This window comes from Gambusia affinis, linkage group LG18, assembly GCF_019740435.1.
Source record: "Gambusia affinis linkage group LG18, SWU_Gaff_1.0, whole genome shotgun sequence".
In the NCBI taxonomy this organism is placed as follows: Eukaryota; Metazoa; Chordata; class Actinopteri; order Cyprinodontiformes; family Poeciliidae; genus Gambusia; species Gambusia affinis.
Window position 1 is genome coordinate 11,051,413 of NC_057885.1, and position 23,388 is coordinate 11,074,800.

The 23,388-nt window shown below is 40.8% G+C and overlaps 1 protein-coding gene across 1 annotated transcript in view; it reads left to right on the top strand.

Moving 5' to 3' along the window:
• rbpjb (recombination signal binding protein for immunoglobulin kappa J region b) overlaps window positions 1-23,388 on the top strand; it is a 52,185-nt gene that overhangs the window by 22,195 nt on the left and 6,602 nt on the right. Inside the window, exons 2-10 of the mRNA XM_044097286.1 lie at window positions 6,954-6,992; window positions 13,667-13,762; window positions 16,363-16,528; window positions 17,360-17,534; window positions 19,223-19,360; window positions 19,487-19,599; window positions 21,780-21,920; window positions 22,020-22,175; window positions 22,268-22,371. Of these exons, the coding sequence (XP_043953221.1) occupies window positions 6,954-6,992; window positions 13,667-13,762; window positions 16,363-16,528; window positions 17,360-17,534; window positions 19,223-19,360; window positions 19,487-19,599; window positions 21,780-21,920; window positions 22,020-22,175; window positions 22,268-22,371 (1,128 nt within the window). The remainder of the gene's footprint in view (window positions 1-6,953; window positions 6,993-13,666; window positions 13,763-16,362; window positions 16,529-17,359; window positions 17,535-19,222; window positions 19,361-19,486; window positions 19,600-21,779; window positions 21,921-22,019; window positions 22,176-22,267; window positions 22,372-23,388) is intronic.

Here is a 23,388-nt window from a genome sequence, read left to right on the forward strand (position 1 = left end):
CACTTTGTTTATGCTCTGATCTTAGAGTGAAGAATGAGAATTACATTCAATTCAAATGTGTCTGGTTTTTTTAAATTTTTTTTATTCTGTTATATATTGTTCACCATATACCGGGATGAATAAGTTGCCATAGAAACATCCTAAGTTTGACCATTTCAAGCAGAAATGAGAAAAATAAAATAATTTTTTTTTTAAATTATAGCTCCGTTATACAAACATTTACATTTTCACCTTATTTACCATTATGTATCATGTCTATTATTTTCACAGATTAAATGGTGAATATTTTGCTCAATTTGAACCGCTAAGCGTCACCGTTTCTTTGACACAGCCAGAATTGTAACATTTCTGTCCAAAACTAAAATTCTCGCTTTACAGAACTTTTGAAAACAGTTTTGGCGGTTTAATGTTGATTTAGTCCAGTTTTACTCGCTACACTCTGCCTGTCTTGCTACAAACACAAAGTCAAAAACGATAAGGTATAATATCCTAACTAACCTAAGATGAAAATGTATTTTTTTTTTTTTTTGTCCTCTCATGTTTCTACATGACTGGAGGTTTGTCTGTGTTTCGGTCTATACTTCTTGTTTTCCTTTGTTGTAATCAGAGCCTGACTTTTACTCACTCTACCTCACTGCCTTTGGGGGAGGGAGCGGTTTACCTTGAGTTGTCTGTGGTTTCGGCTATATCTGCTAATGCGACAGTGTGCTGTAGGTTGACGAAACTGCGAAAGAGAAAACAGGAAGAACTTCCAGGCCAGCTGTAAAGTACGAGGGTGGAGGCATCATCATGTGGGGCGTTTCGCTGCAGGAGGAACTGGCATGGGGAAACAGAAAACTGTGTGGGAGTGTTGAGCAACATGCCAAGACCTTAGCCAGGAAGTTTAAGTTGGGTCACAAAAGGTTCCTGCAGTCATCAGTGACCCTAAAGATGTAGCCAGATTAGACACAAAGCGGCTAAAGAACAGCAAAACCAAAGCTTCAACCTTGATATTGGTCCCAAAGAAAATTTCTGAGCAAGACGCGTTTGTTTGCACCGGTTCTGTCTGGAGGAATCTTCTGGCTTTTAATAAATTAAGACGGCCTCGTTAATCCCAGCTGACCTCAAAACAAATTTGGTTTAGTCTGATTTTGTGTTTGACACTAGGACTGGATCTATTAATCGTGATTAATCGACTATTCAGTTAATCATCTTCTAATTTAGTAACGGTAGAAATGCTTCAAAAAGGCCATTTTCTGAAAGAACAACATATTCAGAGCAATAACTAAGCCAGAATTGTACAAAGTATACATACATTTTGCACTTGAGATGAAAAAACAATAAATATGTGGCATAGGTTTTCAGCTTCACATGGTTCAAAATCACTAAAGGAGTTCAGTGTTGTTGCATTTTAGGCAATGAAATGTTTGTTTTCTTATTTAAAAAAATGAATTCATTTCCGTTGCATAAAAGAGGCTAAAGTGGTTTAATGAAAAATCGACTAATCATCAGAATAATCGACCTTATTTGACACATTGAAGAGAAATATCGTTCATGCAGTGTGCAGCTCAAATATATTCTTAACTATGATGAGTAAACGTTTTTTGTTTGGCGGCTGAGTGATCTGCGTCTTTCCTCTCCCTTTCTTCTGCTTCTTGGAATCGCGCCATGATATGCGGAGATGCAGGAAACAGTTCAACGTTTTCTGTAAACGACTGTCATTTTTTTTTGTTTTTTCTGCCTGATTTCTAATGTCGACAGCTCGTATAATGAGGCTTTTTTTTCTGGTTTTGTTTTGTTAAGAAGACAAAAGCCGAGGCTCTAGGTCCCGCTGTTTGACGAAGTTAGCAGTGAGACGTTGCTGCGTGTTGGAGGCGCCTGGAGAACTGCTGATGCAACAGTGAGAATGTCTTACCCCTGACATCTGCAGCTCTACCTTTTTGTGGTTTCCTGCGTTCGGGCTTCTTCTGTTTTTTTTTTTGTTTTTTTTTGGTGTTTTGTGTTTCGACTTGATGTGCTGAAGTCAGTTTGTGGAGGTGAGGTGAAGAGAAGTGGGGACTGTGGTTTTTCACAGAACTGGCTAACCAAAAGAGCATGTCACAAGTTGAAAGACTTGATGTCCTACCGCTACTATCTTAATGCTCACTATTTATTTTTATTTTTTATATCACTGAATAAAATCACCTAAACATGGAAGTGGAAACTTGTAATGAAAAAACCCCCCTAAAAAACATTCACATAAATGTGTCTGTATTTTGTATGTTTTCCTCTTCTGTCCCATTCCCGTATTATTCCCTTATTTTGCCTTAAACATCACGCTCCCTTTCCCTTTCCCCTGCAGTAATCCTTTCTTCCATCATTCGGAGCAGGCAGTAGGTGCTGGGATGTTCAGAAGGGAGCTGGAGGAAGATAAGAGAGCCGTCTGGAATCTATTAGCCAGTGGAAGCAGCATCGCTGCACTGTGGGAACCTTATTGATTGTCCTCCCTTATAATCATTCTACCTCTTTTCTCATCATCTGGCTCAGGCTCAAGTCATATCTGCTTCTCTCTCGTCCTGTTTTCCTCTATTCCCTTTTCTTTTTTTCTTTTTTTTTCCTCCTGCTCGCTCTTACTTTTCTGTTTGGCTCACTTTCTTAACGGCAGCTGTGTTGGTTACCCGTAGGTGTTCCATACTTGGATCGGCTGTTTTTCCAAATCAAGTCTCAAGCTTTTAATGGACAAGCTCAAAGTCGTCGTCCCCCCCGCCCCTCCAAAGTTCAGGCTGAAATTACTGGGACTAATATTCTCACTCAGGATGCTTCCTGTCTGGTCTGATTCTAACCCTGCGTTGCTAATTTTTAGACGTAAAGCTGCTATTAATTGATTTGAATAATTTTTATAATAAAATGTAGTATTTACCCATCTGTCTCTGTGGATATGCATTCATCTTCAAAGAACAGTAGTAGATATGGGTTCCTCTCTTATGGATTAATAAGAAGCTCGCAAAGCCTTGACATCACCTGGGCTTTCATAATTTGTTAAAATACTTTCTGCTGTTTGTCTATATTACTCTACGGAAAGCAACATAAACTGACCTGGAATAATAATAATAATAATAATAATAATTTTTAAAAAACCATTTGGTCTCATTTAATGACAGTGAAAAACATAATCATGTGCGTCTTTTTTTTTAGGCATATGTAAATATCTTTTATCGTCTCAAGTAATCACTGGTTCGGCTTCCAGGACTTTCTAAATCGGCTGACTGAGAGGCCAGGAAATACGCGAGAGAGGCAGGAGAAAATGCGGGAGCACGTCAAAAACCGTAACAGAATGTCTGGAAATCTCGGTGGGGATCTTTGTGTTTTCATTATTTATGAGCAGCTGCACCACTAAGGTCTTTGACGGGCCTGAGCAGTTTATGAAAACATCAACACGCTATTGGTGTGCTCAGTTTTTACGTTGCAAAAAGACTGTTTGGGATCCTGGATTCATATGGTGCTTGGCAGTGATGCTGAATGATGATCCTCCGCCGTCAATGCTCAGTATTCAAATGGTTGTTTGGAGCACAATAATTACTGTTTTCCTAGAGTTACGAGGCTGAATGTTTCTCGATAAATGTAATATTTAGCCCCGACTGTACATAAATGACATAGTCCAAAAGGTCAGAGTGACGGAATCACAAATGAGAGCGAAAGCGGAAGGAATAAAATCGTTGTGCATCCCTCCGCACACCAATATAATCATTGCAATATTTACGAATATTACTGTGTTTATAATGGTTTTCTAATATCCTGCAGCAGCTGACGCTTGCACAAGAAACTAGTGACTGAGAATCCTGAAAACCTGATATTTCACTGCGATTTTTGAATATTACAATCGATTTGAATATTTATTTGGAATTGTTTTCTTGTCTGTCTAAGATTGCGAAATATGAAGAGTCGCGAACCGCAGATATTTTTAGCTTTGGGGCTAAAATAGTCATTTCCAAAAACAAAAAACAAAAAAAAGAGTTTTATTTTGCCCCAAAACTATTTCTACTCAATTATCTGCAACTGGCTTTCGATTCCTCTGAGATTTCTTCTGACCCTTTTAGTCATAAGCAAACAGCCGTGATCAGAATCGAATCCAAACTTGCCGACTTGTTTTTCTCATCATGGAAGGTGGTTGGTTCGCCTGAAGTGTATCGCTACTAAACATCTGCTGGTGGGACTCGCATTTTTTTTCAACCGACCTCTGCATCTGATGTAGCACAAGCTTGTAATTTAACTAAATGAGACAAATAAATAAGATTGTAATTATTCTGTTCACAGGTCATTCACTGACTCATTCATGCCGAACACATGTGCTCTCAGAGCCTAGAGATGAAAGGCAGCCTGTGCAGAGGATAAGGCTTCGGTAGATGTCTTGGTTTAACACTTGTGAACAATCTTTAACACAGATATGAAAGTGTTCGTGCTGCTGACATCCAGGACATTCTCCCGTTTGTTTGTTTCCTCCGAATCCTTCTGAATATGCATTTGCTTTTGGCGAACGTCAGAGATTTTGGATTCAGTCGCGTTTCTCGACGCCGAATACCAGCCGCTTTTCTGCCCCGAGGTCTTAAACGGGCGAGGAGCTGATCGGCAGTACGTTTGACGTTAACCCCATCAGCGGTTTGGCCTCGCTTTCTGCTTCCCGTCGCAGCAGTGGCGAGGTGTTTTGTTTATGTCTTTGTCAGCCTGGTTCCGGAAAAAACTACCTGGCCGCAGCTCATGAGTAGTTAGCTGAGAGGCAGAGCCCCGCCACAGGAAAAACCCTGCATGCCTCTCGGCAGCCTCCTCTGACAGTTACGAGTTTCTATTTCGCCTGTGCAAAGTTGGCGACCTTTTTTTTTAAATAAGAGAGGAAAATGATCAGATAGCTACATGCAGATGGTGTTGGTTATGACATCAGTTTTGGGGTTTTTTTTGTTGTTGTTTTACTAACAAAGAAAGAAAACTCCTAACTTTGAGCTGAGATTAATTTTGGTTACATACATGCTCATGTGGTGGAGTCAGTGGTTTGAGTGCTGCATGCAGATTTTGACTTTAATCAGGCCTTCAACTCTTCATTGACATACGTGGCTTTAGTTTAACAAATATCTTTAAAAAAAACAGAACAAATTGTTGAAGATAGAACTTACATTTGTATGTCATTCCTTTGGTTTAAGAAGCTGGACAAAAAAAACAAAAAAAAACAATTTTCATAGTTTCATTTTTAGACGCCTTGGCAAAAAACGTTGCCACAAAAAGCTAAAAAAAACCAAAACCTTTTATTATAGCACATGTTCACTGTGGCGTTGTTTCCAAACGTTTCTGTCACAAGGTTTATTTTCACCCAGTGTTAACCCCATGGATTCTGGATAGGTTGAAGGTCCAGACTCTCAGTTTGAGCCTCATGGTTTCTGGCGTTGTCATCTTGGAACGTCCCCGTACCATCAGGGAAGACTCTTCAGTGTTAACTGTGCAAAAACGTACCTATTTGTCGTTCTTCCTATAATAATGCCACTCTAACAAGCTGATATTTAGTCAGGTTTTTTGCCGTCAGCTGTTGAACAGACGTGCTGCTTGTTGCATATATAGTTTGGTTCAAGGTTACCTTCATAAGAGTGACGGGGCAGGGACTCTTGAGTCCAATTCTTCATTTTCGCAGATCTATGCTTTGGTCTGAGTTTTGCCTGTTTGGTCACAACAACGCCAGAGCCGTTTTAACTGGTTTCTTAACATCCGTCGTCCTTCACCCTGATCGGCTTTTCCTTTACATGTCAGATGTGAGCTGAAGAGGTTAACGAATGAGAGGAAACGATAAACCAAGTCAAGGGAAACACAAGCAAGGATTGTTGGGAAAATCTTGTGTCTAGCACTGCTTTAGCCATCTGGTTTTAAAACTTTAGTGTTCCTGGGGCGGACTTTATCGTCACTTACCGGTGGAGCTTAGATATTTCAGCCGAAAGGGTCAAAAACATCTTCAGTAGGGTTGTCAGGCTTCCTTTCTGGTGTGATTGTGGTGCAGAAGAGGCTCAGATCTGCTCTGCACAGATTAAACTAGGTGAGAGTTTCGACTTTTTTTTTTTACCCCCCCCCCAAAAGTGGAGTAACTGTACTCCGGAGACACACTTCAGATTTATACTTGTGTACTCAAGGTAATCACCAATTTTCTTGATTTTCACTTTGCTTTGTCCATCAGTGTATTTCTAAAGCCCGTAAATCAATAGTTTCCATCTGCTGCAGTTCATCTTACCTCAGAAATGTTACCTGACTTGGCCTCGTTGAGTCGATTTCATCAGAAGAGTCGAATCCCTCATCCTGTTAGGTGAGATTTACGCCTGTCTGGCATCTTTCAAAAATCCAAAGTGATGAAACGCAACCAGTTCCTCCTGTGTCTGTGGGCCCTGTCACATCTTGTGGCGTCTGGCTTACAAAATGCTTAATGTTGACTCAGTGCTTGTGAAATTTATGAACCTTTGAACGAGAATCCCTGTCGTAAATTTATCAAGTGAGACATTTCTGGATTTCCCCAAAAATAGCAAAAAGCCAGAAGGCTGCTGCTCTGCTTGTCCAACAACAAGTTGCTGAACAGTCATCAAACATCCAGGCCACCATGGGGCCGTTTAGATGTGCAGAAAACCAAGCTAGGTTTGTGGATGCGTCTTCTGAGCACACTGAGAGGTTAATCTAATCTTAAACCATCTGCAGCATGTGGCTGAGCTTCATGCACGTTTTTATAACGGTATCCTCTTGTCTTTTTTTTTTTTGTTTTTGTTTTTTTCTGTTCAACCTCTCCAACCTCCGCTCGCTTTGACCTGCTTGCTTTCTGCGGAGGTGCACTCTGTCAGGGTCAGAATGGGTGGATTTTGTGTGCAAGGAAAGATGCACCGTTCAGTAACGCCGTGTTTTCTGTTTGTTTGTTTGCTTGTGGTTAATAGCTGACCCACTTATGTTTTTGTTTTTTTTCTCACTTTGTGTCTCTGCAGGAAGTTTGGGGAGCGCCCTCAGCCACAGCGCCTAACAAGGTGAGAAATGTTTTGCTGGTTTTGTTATGTTCCTGATAGTACATAACGTGCGTTAATGCTCGTGTTTTGATATGTTCGTCCATCCGCTTGGAAACTGAAGTCTTTGGTGATTCAAGTGTAGTCAGAATTTCATATCAAAAGATAGAAAAGCTTAAAGTTCTTCCCCATTTTGACACTTTGCAACCACAAACTTCAAAGTGTTCTGTTGGGGTTTTATGTGGTAGGCAAACACAAGCTTGCACTGCTACTACTAGTTATTTTAGTAATCGATTAATCTAATATTCTGATAATTAATCGATTAGTCAGACGATTAATTGGTTATTCTGATTAATCCGTCGGCTACACAAATTATTAATCGAATAACAAATTGGCACATTCTGCAGAGTTTTCATTGAACCACTTTAGCCTTCTTATACAATATTAGAAATACATTAAAAAATGCAAATAAACAAATAATTCAGTTTTTTAAATGGGGAAAATAAACATTCTATTCCCCAAAACTGAGTGACAGCACTCATTTATTGTACACTTGATTATTTGTGGCAAAGGATGCATCAGGCTACAGAGTACAAGATTATGTTCTGGTTAAAGGAAACCAAAACTGGACACTAGACATCACCCAGAAAGACAGTGTGTCTCTATGGGAACGCACAGTGACAACACCATTATGCTGTGGGGGTTTTTTTATTGATGTTTTGTCAGTACAGATGGGGAAGAAGTCCATAAAGAGCTGAAGAAGGCCGGAAAAGATGTCCGAATAAAAACAGATGCTTGTCCTTTCAGAATGTGTTTGTGAAAGTTTCTTTTAGCTTCACAATTAGACTCTGCAATTTTTCCTCATAAGGTAAAATTCCAGTAAAATCCATGTAAGGGGTGTTGATACTTTTCCGCGGCGCTGAAGTTCTGGTGATATTGCTGCTCATTTCTGGGCGGATTGCCGTCGCAGCATCTTTTACCGTCAGCCAACCTCGGTCTATCCGTTGTTCCCTGTTGTATTACATCACAGTTGCTCCGCTGCCGTTGATTATGGCTCTGATCTCCGCTGAGACTTTCCTGTTCATAAGCCTGTGTGGAAACGAGCTTCTTTCTCACAGTTTGTTTGTGGACAATCAACCCCGAGAGGCGGGACTTCTCCTCCATTCTCAGTCTTCAGCTCTAAAAAACGTGACGCGTCAAGTACAACCCCGCCGCATGTTTTCGGAGCGTTTCGTTTGCCTTCAGTTCGCTGCGAGTCGTTCGGCGCTCCTCGTTGTTGGAGGCTGCGGCTCGCTGTAAAGCGCTTGCATGTGTTTTGCTTTTTTTTTTTTTTTTGCTTGTCATCTTTGTTATTTGGAACAGGTTATTGGGTTTTGCGTGCGCACATGTGCTCGGCTTTCGCACATGGCTCTCGGCGAGGAAATTGAGGGGTTGCACGTTGCCTGGAACAGCCGAGCTTTGGGTTTTGAGGGAAAGAAAAAAAAAAGAAGGGGGGGGCCCTAGCACCTTTTGATGTGTCCCCCTCTTTATTCATGTGCTGCCAGTTCCCTGGCTTGCAAGTGGCCCTGGGGTTCATGTGATGGTTTTTTGAAGGCCCAAAATATGACAGACATGGAGCTTGCTCTTTCTCTCTCTCTTTCTTGTTCTCTCTCTTCCCTCTAAAACGGTTCGCTTTAAGTGCAGCTTGTGGTTCTACCACTGTGCATCGTGATGTTCTGCTCTTTGTATTTTTTTTTTTTCCTCAATTCCCCATTCCTAAAGGTTTCTCTACATCAATTTTCCACTTTTAAACGTGGCTGGGTGACTTTCTGTTTGCCATCATCCCATTTTAGGGGCGTCCAAAGTTAGTCCGCACAGAGGGTTGCAGGTTCAAATCTGTAGGTGAGTGTGTGAAGGGGGATCTGAAACACCTGTTGCTGTGGATTGCCTGACGAATCACCCAGAACATGTCAAAATCTTTTCTTTTTCTTTTTTTCGTTGTAGTTACAGTTGAGTCATTCGCCATCGTTACGCACATTTTAAAATAAAATATGACCTCAGTAAGCACAGAAAGTGGGATTAAATAAAACCACCGATTGCTTTAGTTAATCTATCAATTATTCTGATGATTAATCGGATAAAAATTTTTATTTCATTTATATTTTAATTTGACCACTTAGAACATTTTCCGCACAGTATTGGAAATAAATCGAAAGATGCCAATACAAAACTAATTCATGTCCATTTTTGAAAAAGGAAAACAAACATCTTATTGTATGGAAAAGTAATATTTATCGGAATATATTACAATATATTTCAGCTCATACATTGGTGAAAAACCTTTACGAAAGACTGGCGGATAAAAGTCTGGCGCATTAAGCTCAACCAGCTTCTTTTTTTAATGGCAGTTTTGTTTGCAGAGTCTTCAGTATGCTTTCTGTTTATTTTTTTGTTTAGGATATTTAAAATGTATTCCTGTTCCTGTGCTAAATTTGTGGTAGTAGTTAAATTTCATTGATATCTGAGAGAGAGAGAGTTTACTGACATTATCATGCCATAACCACTGAATCACTTGAAAGTGGCTTCAAAACACCAGTATTATTGTCTATTGCAAACATTTTTTTTGGAGTGTTTATCGTCCAGCAAAATTTGCTATTGTGACAGGCCGAGGGAACAGTATAGTGGCCCTTTTGTTTCAGCCAGCTAACGGTCATTGTGCAGCAACAGGTGGTGGAGGGGCAGCTCTGCATCTCTGCATGCTAATGAAAATGAAAACTCTGGTCATTATATGGGCATTTTATGGAGAGGATTTAAACCACAGGAGGGGTGTGATGGACAGAATCTGTGAGTTTATCAACTGACTAATAATGACTATAACCTGCTGTTATTATTATTATTATTATTATTATTATTATTATTATTATTATTATTATTATTATTAGTGTCAGTAGTAGTAATTGATTTGACCACTTACATGAGTTGCACAGCACATTGTAACTATGCAATATCAAATCACGTTGCTTGTTTAAAACTCCGTTTAGCAGCTCATCCTGCATGTTTCTAGGAAATGTACCCTAGTAGCGCACATTAATCGCTCTAATGAAACAAGGGATTATTCAGTACAGTTTTAGATTGCTAATATATTGGAAAGCTGCAGCACTGATTGGGGCAAACTTGAGCTCAGTCCGTTGGGGGGGATGCAGGACGTCATAAGCTGATAGACAAATAAACAAACGTAGAGAAATCTCTGTTGCTTTTGAGGTCAGTTGGTCTTGAAAATATTGCATGTTGAAAATGTTTTCCCTTGTTGCTCAGTAACTGTTTTTTGTTTAAAAAGCCGTTAAGGTTTGGGAGGTTCAGTCAGCGGGCTTCTGAAACTAGTTGAGCTTTTTCACTGTGCATGACCATAAAAGGGTGCCCACTTTCTGCGTGTGTCTGTGTGTGTGTGTGTGTGTGTGTGCGCGCGCGTGTGTGTGCGTGTGTGCGTGTGTGTGTGTGTGTGCGTGTGTGTGTGTGTGGGGCCGTGTAGGGACAGGGACAGTCCCACTCTGCTTTAGCTGCTGTTGCGGATGAAAAGCCAGATGCCTTGCCTGCTCCTTTTCATCTGAAGACTCATTTAACTTACCTTTGCTGACACACACACACACACACACACACACCCCACAGTTCTTCTGTTTGTTTGGGGTTTTTTTGTTAGTTTTTTACTGTTATGTGTTTGACACTTTTTTTTTTTTTGGGTGGTCTCACCTCTTATACAATTCCCCTTTTTATTTGTTTTATCTGTTCTCCTTTTCTCTGTTTCCCTTCCCTCTGTTGGAGTTTGTTCTCTTAGAATAAACATGCACATTTCCTTAAAGCTCCCCAAAACATTACATCTCTCCCTCCCGTCATTCTGCTATTGCATCAGATTATTTGTGATACTTTCTTTCTTTTCTTTTTTTTCCCTTTCTCTGCTCTGACAGACTTGATTTATATAACTACTTTCTGGGGGCGAGGGGACTGGAAGGGTTCTTTCTAAACAATTTGTGCTTAATTTCCTTAAAAGGCTTGATTCGTGTTTTTAATTTTGCATGCTAAATTTCAAGAACATGTCTTATTTATTTATTTTTTTTATGTTTGTCTACACGCTAGTTTTCCACAGGAAGTTGGTTTGTGTGCGCTGGTCGCTGTCTCACTTCTCCTTCCGTCTTTTGCGCTAAAGGAGACACAACTCGATGCTCTGAGTGAGAGGCGGCCGATCAGCCAGTTGATCCTAGAAACATCAGATTTGATCAGATTTTGTCTTTTTTTTCCCATATAAATTCTCCTTGTTTTCTAGGAGCCAAACTTGTAGCACTTTTCTGTGGAAATCTCTGTAAATGAATTATTTTTAGTAAACGTTTTACCTTTTCACTGCATACGTTTTGCTGCAAAAAAAAGCAAAACGTTGGCCAACATATTGACCGACGTTTTCTCCTTGAACCACGTCTTAGCCGATGCTCGTGGACTCAACTAAGAGTCGGCGTCCCGGCCCTTCTGTGGACTATTGCTGTTCCCTCCAGGAAGTTGCGAACACAACTTTTGTCATTCGCACATTTTCCACGGACTTTAAATCTTAACCAGTCATCGCACCTTTTCTATAAATCTTACAGATCACCATAGCGTTTTACTGTATTTTGTTCTTTTTTGACCAATCACTGACTTTATTATTATTATTTTTTTCTTTTATGTTCTGTTTGATTTGCTTGTCTTGTGCATTCAATTCATGTTAACTTGAATGACCAATATGAAATTCTTACTTTACACTTCGACAACTTCCTCAGGGCAGGATTTGATTTGTATTGAGAGTGCCATTTCAAGAAGGTACTTAAAAATGTTATTGGCATGTAAAATCTAGGTTAAAATCCAGTTTTTTGGGGGGGTTTTCGGGAAGGTTTTGTGCATCAATTTCAGCACTTTTGCAAGATCATATCATGGCAAGAATAAAGCTCTAAAATAGTGTAGCTTTGGCCCCACCTTTAAAGAAAGAAAATGCAGGAAAATCCCTAATTTCATGCCGCAACAATCACAAAACGAAACCATGAAGGGTCTGAATAACGACCCTCAGAGTGAAAACTTCCTTTTGAGCCAAAGCCGATCTGTCTCGGTGGGCGAAGGTCGCTGCAGCGGTCTGGTTCTGGTTTGGTTTCTTGAGCTGTGAAACAGTGTTAACCAAAAGCCAAGGGGTGTTGCACATAACCAAGCTGACACTAGTTTCTTCTTCTAGCAGCATGCAGCGCTCTGGAGGAAGATCTGAAGATACGAGTACAGACTTACATTCTTTCATAACACCTCAGGACCGATGCTTCCTTCTCTAACCAAGCGGTGGTATTTGAATCTGTCAGCCAACCCCAAGACAAAGTTTAGATAAAAACAAAACACCTGCTGGTGATTTATTTAAAGAATTAAGAAAGTAAGCATTGAAAAAAATCTTATTCCCAGACTTTTCCCTTCCCGTTGTCTAAAGCAGTGGTTTCCAAACTGTCCTTCCTTCCTTTGTCCTTTCTCAGTTTCCATCCTTCCGCCCTCCCTTTGTTCTTTCTTCCCTTTCCTTTGCCCTTCCTTCCGTTTTCCCTTAATTTTGTCCGTCTTTCCAGTCTGTGGTTTTTGTCAGGGTTCCTATTCCAGTTCTCAGTATTTTTGCCTTTTTGAATGGATATAAAGGAACTAAGAATCTGTAAAGTTAATATTTCTTTAAGAATTTAAGATCCTTTAATCCTTTTTGGGACCCTGATAAATGGATGCTTCAGATCGGTTCCGCTGCCTGTTCTTGTTTATAAGATTGGGCCAGTCAGTAATTCAGAAATTGCTAAATTCTGCTTTGCTGTCAGATGGAAATATCCAATAAAAATGTCATTAGAGTGACGTAAGAAAGCCTTTTCTAGTCCATTATGAAATGGATAAACCACAATTCCTCTTGGACTTCCTCCTCTGCTGCATCCCCTCCACTCCCCTAACACACACACACACACACACACAGAGCTGCGCTCTGAGGAGGCCCCATACTTTTCATAACAAAGGCTCTGTCGAACTCCAGCTCTGAGCCTAACGTTGGAGACTGGAACGACGTTTATTTGTGTGTGTGTGTGTGTGTGTGTGTGTGTGTGTGAAGACCCTGGCGTGTCAGGTGTCACTGACATCTGCTCATGTGTGCAGCCTGAGTCGAGGTGTGATGCGGAGCCTCCGTCTAAACACGACCTGCGCCTTTTAAAGGGCAAGAAGCTTTGATTGAGAAAAAAAAACAAACAGAAAAAGCTCCAGAAAACAAAAAGTTTTTGCTGGTGAGGTCAGCTTTGTTGTTGTTGTTTTTCTCCTCTCTCTATCCTCCCATTACCTCCCCTCTTTCTCCTTCTCGCTCCCTCTCCGCAACTTCTGTTTCTCCTCCACGTTCACGTCTCCTGCTCCCCTCCGTCCCCCTGAGCCAAGTGCTGAGAGTTCAGCCCACCCCCACACGGACACATCTGGGGGAGAGCAGAACTTCTTGGCAAGCGCTCGAGTCTTTTCTTGGGTCATCCTGAGTTCACTGTATGCGTTTCCTCACCTCAATCTGATTACATGTGTGACACTTGTACAATCACTTTGGGTTTTTTTTCTCAAGCTATGCTTTTTGATGAATCGTTGCAACTCTAACAAAAAACCTTTGCCTTCCAAGTGACAAGGTATGTCGGTGCTAAAACCTTAATGTTTCTGTTTTGTTGCAGAGAAGCGATGAGGAATTACCTAAAGGAGCGAGGCGACCAAACCGTCATGATCCTGCACGCAAAAGTTGCACAGAAATCCTACGGCAATGAGAAAAGGTGAGATCGACGTGGGCTCTCTTCCTCGCTCTGAACGATCGCCGCACTTGAACGCCACGCTGCCGTGAGAAAGCAACCGTCACAAAACAAAACCAGTGTAGCCCCCCCCTGACATCTCTGAAAAGAGCAGGCAGTCATTAGAGGGATTAACACAGATTGGGTGTTATGGATTAGTTCGTCCCCAGGATGCTGAAAACAGAACCTTCAGTTTTTTCCGCATGGAGTTTGAGCTCGCTTTGGGCTCATGTGGGTTTTTTTTTTTTAGTTTTGGACAAAAATATATTTTTTCCAAACGTTTAATTTCTCCCATGTTGTAGATGAAACGCCTAATAAAGCTCTACAAGTGTGAAGGTTTTGACTTAACCAATCGACTGTTGCTTGCGTGTTGAACCAATTCTGTCCACCTTAAAAGAAAATTTGTGCACCGACACCCACCAGCTTTTGTCTTCACATAAATTGTTCCAGGAGTAATGAGGATAATCCATAACGTTGTTGGTTTGAGACCATTTTTAAGCAATACAATGATAATGGCATACTAAAAACACAAGGACACATTCTCAATGATCAATACATTTTAAATGCTAATGAACATTTAACACTGGAAAACATCTTAAATATCCAAAATAAATAAACAAAACAATTAAAAAAATTTATTATGACGTCTCTGCAAACAAGTTTTAAGTTTTCCTTTAAAAAAAAAATAAATAAATAAAAAATCCAAAGCACCAAACTGAAGACTTTTATCATCTGGTTTTTTTGGTCGAAAGAAAGGGAAAAGAGATAAACGGTGGATCGTGCCAATGGAAATTGAGCTCGTCTCCATTTATCTTGCAATTAATTGATTTATTGATTATTGTGACAAACCTAGTCCACAGTCGACGCAAACTTCTACCAGGAACATTTGGAGCAGCTCGTGTTTCCTCCCATCATTCTTCAGCTGATCGTCTCCGTTCTACGCCGCATTGATGCAGTAATTCAAGCCAAACAAACAGAATTGAACCGACTTTCCAGAAGCGGGTTATTTCTGTAAGCACTTATGTGATAATCTGATTCATCTACAAGCCAATGCGATCAAAACTACCAAAAAATAAAAGCTTGGAGAATTTCACTCTTTGTGTAATGAATGTATATGTTACATGACAAAAAAATAGTAGTTTGTACAATATCCAGGTTTGGGGTTTTCTGCTCCAGTTTGTGTAATCTCATAAACAAAACTGTTTCAAACTCGATTATCCAGTATTTTTCTATTTATTTTTTTAAGTAAAAGCGTTAGTTGTTGCCGTGTGACGGACTGGAGACCTGAACACCGTCTCTCACCTATCAGTTATCATTTGAATATAAACAAAGCAACATTTTTCTTCAGGCATTGCACTGATCAGTCTTGACGGAAAGCATGGAAATCGCATTGAGCTGAAGGCAGCTAGAGCTGGAAGTCGAACTCCTCCGGAGGGAACGTTTTGGGAAATCGGGAGGAATTTCATTGGTTGGGATCTAAGCTGCAGAGCCTGCTGCCGTCAAACTTTTCAATTCATTTCCGATGCAACACATGTAACTGCACTTCAATCAGCAGCTGATGCAACACCTCCAGTTTCTTTCTTTTTTTTTATTTTCAACTCTGCTCTCTTGAACTCTTATCTTCTTCCTCAAACCCTTCCTGTAAAGCTGTGCTTCACCTTTCCACCCCTCGCTGCAACTTTTTATAGCCTCCTGCCCGAAACACTGCGCGTCTTCATTCCGCCGCTCTCTGCGGCTCCGCTGCGTTTTTTGGCTTCGCTTGCGACACTGCTTGCAATCTCATCAGGCCGCCTATCTCTTGGTAAATCAAACGTTGGACGCCAACCACCAAGAGCTGGAAAGGATGAATTCCTCAGATAATAGTCTTTGTCAGGCAGGATTTTGCAGGATGCTGCTTTGTTATTATCAGGTTTTGCACCTCTCTGCAGGGCTCTCTCTGTTTTTACACACGGGTCTCAAGAGTGGAGGTGAACGGAGAACCTTAAAGTAGTCCCCCCCCTCTCTCCCCCCGTTTCTCGCCGCTTCTCGCTCGTCTGTGCTTTTTATAGGAGGTGAAAGTAGACAAACGCCCACGGAGTCGGAGAGTGGAGTTGCGAAACGGCTTGCTCTCCAGTTCCACATGAACCCAGTTCATCCAGTAATGAGCCCATTTCTTCTTTTTCAAAGGTTTATTTGTGAAGGACTAAAATGTCTAAAATTTATTTTGAAATTTTTTATTTTTTGTGTCTGTGTGTGTGTGTGTGTGTGTGTGTGTCTACACGCAAAGTGCTACAACTTTTGAAATAAAGTTGCATGTAAATATATTGAACCAGATTTTTTATTTTTTTTTTCACTGCTAGAGCGATGACACCAGGCTGCCCTCTACTGGTGTAAATTAGGATGCACAGGATTTGGTTTATATCAACCGAAATTCCAAGATCCCGGTCAAGAATTTGAGTTGAAATAATTATTTTTTTATATCTGAAATGTGAATAAATGTTGATTCTTAAAAGCTCATGGCATATTTAGAGAAGGTTGTCTTGGAAACAGAGCTGCTTTGAAAAAACAACAACAAAAAAACATGCCACACACCTCATTGTTTCCAGGTTCTTCTGCCCTCCTCCCTGCGTCTACCTGATGGGCAGCGGCTGGAAGAAAAAGAAGGAGCAGATGGAGAGAGACGGCTGCAATGAGCACGAGTCGCAGCCGTGTGCCTTCATTGGCATCGGCAACAGCGACCAAGAAATGCAACAGCTCAACCTAGAGGGAAAGGTACAAATTGCACAAAAAGACGCTCAAAAGAAAGTGTTTACTCTGGAGCCACAGCCACTCCTTCACATCCCTTCAGTCAAGATGAAGGGATGGGACATAACTGGAGATGGCTGAGCAGCTACAGACGGCAAAATAAACACAGATGTGTCCGATTCGGTGCCAGCAAGTTGCTCACAAACTTAATGAATTCCTTCCAATTCTTTTGATAATAAATTATTCTTTCAAATTCAGTAAAAAAAATACATAAATACTTCACTCGTCCAAAAGGTGAATGAAATGTTGCTGACTGTCGATAACGGCATTGAAATCATTATTATGCGTTTCAGCAACTGTACCTTAGCTGACCTAAAATAAGAGACGTTTGGTCTAATTTAAATTCAGATGGCGAGGGGAAATATGTATTTTTATTCTGTGCATTTAAACTTCTGGTGGATTCCTCCAAATTCGCACAGTGTGCACCTTATATATGCAAGCTGAAATGAAGGAACACTCACTCAAAACCAATCAAATCACGACAATTTGCAGCCGTCACAATCTAAGCCTAAATTAACCAATATTTAGAGTCCAATGATGATTCTAAGAGGAATTGTGGATTCACTCATTTTTGCAGCGAATTATATTAAAGGAGTAAGTAGGGTAGTAGAGTAAGTAAAATCAGAACAATTGTTCAAACAAACACTAGATATGAGTTTTCAGTGGATTTATCTAAACATCCAGCAGCGGATAAATGAACACAGAAGCATAAATCTGACATTGACCTATCAGTTCACTTTGCATTTTGAGCAAAAATAATCAGAACTGTTCGCGATTTCTCCTCCTTCTCCACGACAGAATTATTGCACAGCCAAAACCTTGTACATATCCGACTCCGACAAGAGAAAGCACTTCATGTTGTCCGTCAAGATGTTCTACGGCAACAGCGCAGACATTGGCGTCTTCCTCAGCAAGAGGATCAAAGTCATCTCCAAGCCCTCCAAAAAGAAGCAGTCCCTCAAGAACGCTGACCGTGAGTTGGACGAGTTTCCTCTTTTGTGTCTTCGTCCGCCGTCGGTTCACAGTTGGAGCACAATCGTCAAATCTGTGTTAGTAAAACATTTGACACTACAACACATTTTACTTTACTAGCAAAAAATAAGTCAGCACTTTGTTATGGGATTTCTCCTGCAGACTGGAGATGATCTCCAGGTTTCTAGAGCTTATTTTGTCCTTTTTGGTTCGATTTTATCTTTATTGATGTCAAAACTAACGGAACGCAAGTACTTTTCGCTGCTTTTAACTCCAAAATATTAAGTTGCCGTTCTGTGTACTTTAGTTGGAAAACTACAGAATGTAAATGACTGTTTCATGTCATCCAGTTCCTAAGACAATGTGCACCAGTGTAAGTTTTATCTGTAAAAATTAAATGTTTTGGAGTCAAATAGTTTTACAAAACTGATTTGAATATACCTAATAAGTTGTCTAATAAAGATAAAATTGTTCAATATTTTATTCTACTAAGCAGCTAACGTGAAAATGAAACGCTGTCTCTGGGGCATGCTCCGGTGGCGTAGAGGTTAGCGCGCCCCACGTTTTTAGGCCTTCAGTCCTCGACGCGGCCGTTGCGGGTTCGATTCCCGTACCCGACAACATTTGCCGCATGTCGTCCCCCCTCTCCTTCCCCCTTTCCTGTCAGCCTACTATGAAAAAAGGGACACTAGAGCCCACAAAAAGGACCCCCTGGTGGGGGGAAAAAAAATAAAAAATGAAACACTGTCTCTTCTGGTCACATTAATGTCAGTTATTAAGTAGGAAACCCCCCAAATTTAAATAAAATCATAAAAATAAGTCACATGTTATCAGATGCATAATTCTAACAGCAGCGCAGTATTTTAACACCTACCAAGGATTTCAAATGAGGGGGGGGGAATTAGCTTAATTGCTTTCTTGACATTTTACCTCTGTAAAATGCAAACATTGAGTTTAAATTTACATCTTCAGCATAATTTTCTTTCCCTGACTCACTTTAGTGCCTCAGAGCTTTTGCAGTGTAGAAACAAGCTCCTCTTTGTAGCAGCTTTTGGTGCTTTTCACTGACATTCACGGCAGGAGGTGTGGTAGACCAGCACTGCGTTCAGACCAGACTTTCTCCCAGGTTTGTGGCACCATTAATCGTCAGGAACCGGTTTGGGTGGATTGTTTCAGTGGTCTTAACTGAGTAGAGTCGTAAATCTTTTACATCGGCCTACATTTGTGTTTGAGCTACTGATGTTCTCACGTAAACATGAGCAGTTTCTTATTTTTTATTAAGAAAGATCGTTCTTAAGGAAAAGGTTAGATGTGCCATATCACTGGTGATTTATAAAAGAGGAGAAAATTAAGAAAAAACTTTGAATTCTATTACTTAGATATTTTTATTCAGGTTTTATTACCTGAACCAAGTAGAATATTGGAATATTTTCCCCCATTAAATGTCCCGCATTTCGCCCATTTAAATTCAAGTATGGTGTGGAATTTAAACAGGAAATGTATCATTAAAAAAAAAGAAAGAAAAAAAAAACAGGTAAGTTAGTTTAACCACCAGGGGGCAGCCTCGTTAAATCTACAGTGTCTGTCCAGTAGCGGTTGTGCGATGCAGCTGCGTTCGCCTGGCTGTTTTTACACCTCTTGTCACCCGGTGTGTTCTCCTTACGCAAGCCTGTCTGTTCTCGCCCACAGTGTGCATCGCATCAGGGACCAAGGTGGCGCTGTTCAACCGACTGCGCTCCCAAACGGTCAGCACGCGCTACCTGCACGTGGAGGGGGGCAACTTCCACGCCAGTTCCCAGCAGTGGGGGGCTTTTTACATCCACCTGTGTGAGTCGCCCTCACCCAAACGTGGCGATATGTCGCTGAGAGATGAACTGGAGTGACTGACGGACTGTGGTGAGTGTGTGGAGCAACATCAAGCAGCTCTGATTGGTCGTTTCTTTGCGCTTCCAGTGGACGACGAGGAGTCAGAAGGAGAGGAGTTCACTGTGAGAGATGGTTACATCCACTACGGCCAGACGGTCAAGCTGGTGTGCTCGGTCACCGGCATGGCGCTGCCCAGACTGGTAAAAATAAATAATAATAGTAAATAATTACTATCTCAATGATTGAGATCAGGGGAAACATTAAAAGCACCAAACTGCAGCAGAAACAGGCGAACATTTTGCCGCTTCTCAGCCAACACTCACAAATGGCAGCTGAGTGACGCTGCCATCCTGCCTCTGTCCAAACATGTCAAAACCAGACTGCCAGTACCCACAAAATCATGTTATGTTCTTTCATATATATATATATTTGTAAACAGCTTTTACCCCGTTTTTGTTCTCCACACTGAGGAAACTAGATCTTCTCATTGTTCTTTAATCAGCAGGCTGCACAGAGCTGTCAATCTTCTTAGACTTTTATTTTGTTCAAATACTCATTCTTAGACAAAGTCAGCCTTGTTTTTCTTCACTCATGCTGTGACTCATGTTCTTCTGAGCAGCGAACTGACTTTTTGCCTTTTCTTCCATCTATTTATATGTTTGTTAACCTCATTTTCTTCTGACCTACATTGCCTTTCAAAAGTATTTGTTCCTTTTGTACTTTTTTCCCCCCAATTTTATCACATTAGCTCTACAAACTTCAGTTCATTTTCGGAGTTTTATCATAGAACAGCACATAGTAGTGTATAATTTTCATGTGGAAGGAAACTTTACATGGTTTGTAAAATGTTCTAATAAAAACCTGAAAAGTGTGCCCTGCAGTGACGTGCGGTCAGGGGAGGCAGGTGAGGCAGTGCCTCACCAGCCATCATGGAAAGAAAGAAAATATATAATCATAAAGTAATTTAAATTGTTATATTCATCCGGTGGTTTGTACTAAAAAATATTTATTTTTCATGTAGCTTCACCAATTTCGATTTTTATGTGTTCAAAATCGCTGAATTTTCTTATTTTCCCATTCAAATGCTTGGAAGCGATGCGGTGAGGCAGCAGCGAGCTCTGCCTCACCTTGGATTGCGCAACCCCTGGCTCTGCGCTGGCTGCTAAGCGGAGAGAGCATGTTGCTGTACGGCGTCAATAAAATGGTTTAAACAAATTTAATATGTGAACTTATTTCCAATAATTTAGCTTATGTATATAATGTACAGTGCTTTTTGTCACAAACTGTGTTTGTGTAACGTGTTTCGTGTAATGAGCGATTATAAACGGCAGAGAACAGGTTCGAGGTGAGGCAGGCAGTTCTCTTGCCTCATGGCAGGGGGCGCTCAAGATCCCAGACGTTCGTCTTGTTCACTCCTCAACTGCCGAGTAAGTGACAGCGAGCTAGGCTAAACGATTCGGGAAGCAAGTCAAGTGCAGCGATAGATTATAATAGAGATAGTGATTTTTTGTTTTGTTTTTTAAGGAAATGTGTGTTTTGTGAGCTACAGTTTGTATGTGTAAGGATGCAGAAGTGAAACATAACCTGTAAACTGCTGTCAATCTATGCATCTATTTGCAAATCTGATTCTGATGACGTCAGTGCCTCACCAGCTATGAACCTCACCGCACGTCACTGGTGCCCTGCATTTGTATATAATCCCCTTTATTCTGATACCTCTAAATAAAATCAAGAGCAACCCCATTAGAAGTCAGATTAGAAACCTTTCAGCAGGAAAACCATCACTAGCTTTCAGGCAGAGATGCAGCAAAATGATAGAATGGCCTAGTCAAAGTCAAGAACTAATGCCTTTAGGAAATATTCAGATACTCTTCATGCAGTCTGAGTTTGAGCTCTTTTTTTCTTTCTTTTTTTTTTGGAAGAAGAACTGATAAGGATTTCAGTCTCTCGATCCTCAAAACTTACGGTTTGGGTTTGAAAATGCTTACAGCTGAAATTGTAGAAGTTTTTTTTTGTGTGTGTTTTTTTTGCAAGTAATTGACTGGGACAGAATACAAGCACACCAAAAAGTAAAACTTTTGTATGGTTTTCCTTTCTTTTCACAATTATGATCAACGTTTTGTCGGTCTATCACAGAAAATCCTAATAAAACACATTAAGTTCTTGTTGCAGTTTGACAAGCAGTGTAACACATTAACCAGAACGAATACTTTTGCAATCAGAAAGTAATCGTTTTGTTTTTTCTTAAATGCCTTTGTTGTCTCGATATGTCCTTTTTCTTCGGTCTCAATCTCTTGACTTCCCGTCTGACCCTCCTCTTTATCATAACATCCGTCCCTCGGTCGGCTTATCTGCTCGTTTCTGTTTGTTTTCCTATGAGATCATTCGAAAAGTCGACAAGCAGACGGCCTTGCTGGACGCCGACGACCCGGTTTCCCAGCTGCACAAGTGTGCCTTCTACCTGAAGGACACGGAGCGCATGTACCTGTGCCTTTCCCAAGAAAGGATCATCCAGTTTCAAGTCTGTGCCACTGTTTCCTCTGCATACAATGTTAAAAAAAATCACACCAAGTCGAGCTCTCGAATTCCCATTTACCTTTCCTCCACCCTTACATGCCAGGCCACTCCATGCCCAAAGGAACCAAACAAGGAGATGATCAACGACGGCGCCTCCTGGACAATCATCAGCACGGACAAGGCAGAGTACACGTTCTACGAGGGCATGGGCCCCGTCCACTCACCCGTCACCCCTGTGCCTGTGGTAGAGAGCTTGCAGGTAGCCACGGCGCGGGCGGCGTTTCCTCGGAACGAACGTCTTGGCGGCGACGATGGGTTCACGCGTTTGAACTCGTCTGGTCTTGTCTGCAGCTTAACGGCGGTGGGGATGTTGCCATGCTGGAGCTGACGGGGCAGAACTTCACACCAAATCTGCGGGTTTGGTTCGGAGATGTCGAGGCTGAAACCATGTACAGGTCAGTTGTTGCTTTTTCTGGATTGTAAAGAGAGAAAAATGCCCCTTTTTGAGGAATACCTGGTTTTTAAAAATATGGTTTAAAAAAATAAATAAAAATAAGACTGCACTGGCAAAAGATTTTTTTTACCTTCTATCGTCGGATTATAATGATGGAGAATTTGTGGATGCTGTGGTTCGCTGAAGTGCCAAAGCCTTATAAATGGGTTTTTAACCCTTTAAAAATGGATGGATGTCAGTGACTCCATTTCTTCTATTTTGCAACTAGCCAAGAACAAGTATTGTTCGTGTTGTTTTATTGGTTCTTTTTAAAGTCTTTTCAGGGTTTTATTAGTTTGCCAGCTTTCTGTCCTGAGCGTGACAGTGAGTCAAAACCAGAAAAAAAAAAAGTTTTAATCCTGGTGAATTTATGATTTAAAAAGGAAGCAATTTATATGTTCACACAGGATGAGGGCGGTGTGGTTTGGATGGATTGCTCTGTAAATCAAATCATGATTTTGAAAACTGTCTTGTATTTACTTGGGTTATCTTTGCCTGGTTTTAAAATGATCTGAAATATTAAAGTATAGCATAGAAGCAATAACAGAAGAAATACTTTACTTGGGCAAAAGACTTTCTTAGAGTACTTTAAGTGAAATATAAGTTTCAAATAGAGAGAGAATGTCACTGAAAGATGCCTCCCTCAGGCAACGACGTAAGAAGATCAGCTCAGGATTTAGAAAAATAAATATATCCATATTGAAGAATAGCACTGAGTCACATGTCTGCTGCTCCATTCACTTGCAAAACCCTCAGAAGTACCAGAATAATGACCTGATGTCGCTCTTCACCAGACTTTAATCTCCTTCGGGACTTTTAGCCTCTTATGCAAGTTCAGATTTATGGAGAAAGGACACGATGTGGCTCTTTGAACACCATTTGGGAGGCCGGTGTTTTTCACCGGGAGTAAATCGTTAATGTAGGGGAATTACTTTGGAGATGCCTTGGAGGGAAAATATAGGAAAAGAAAGCAATTTGT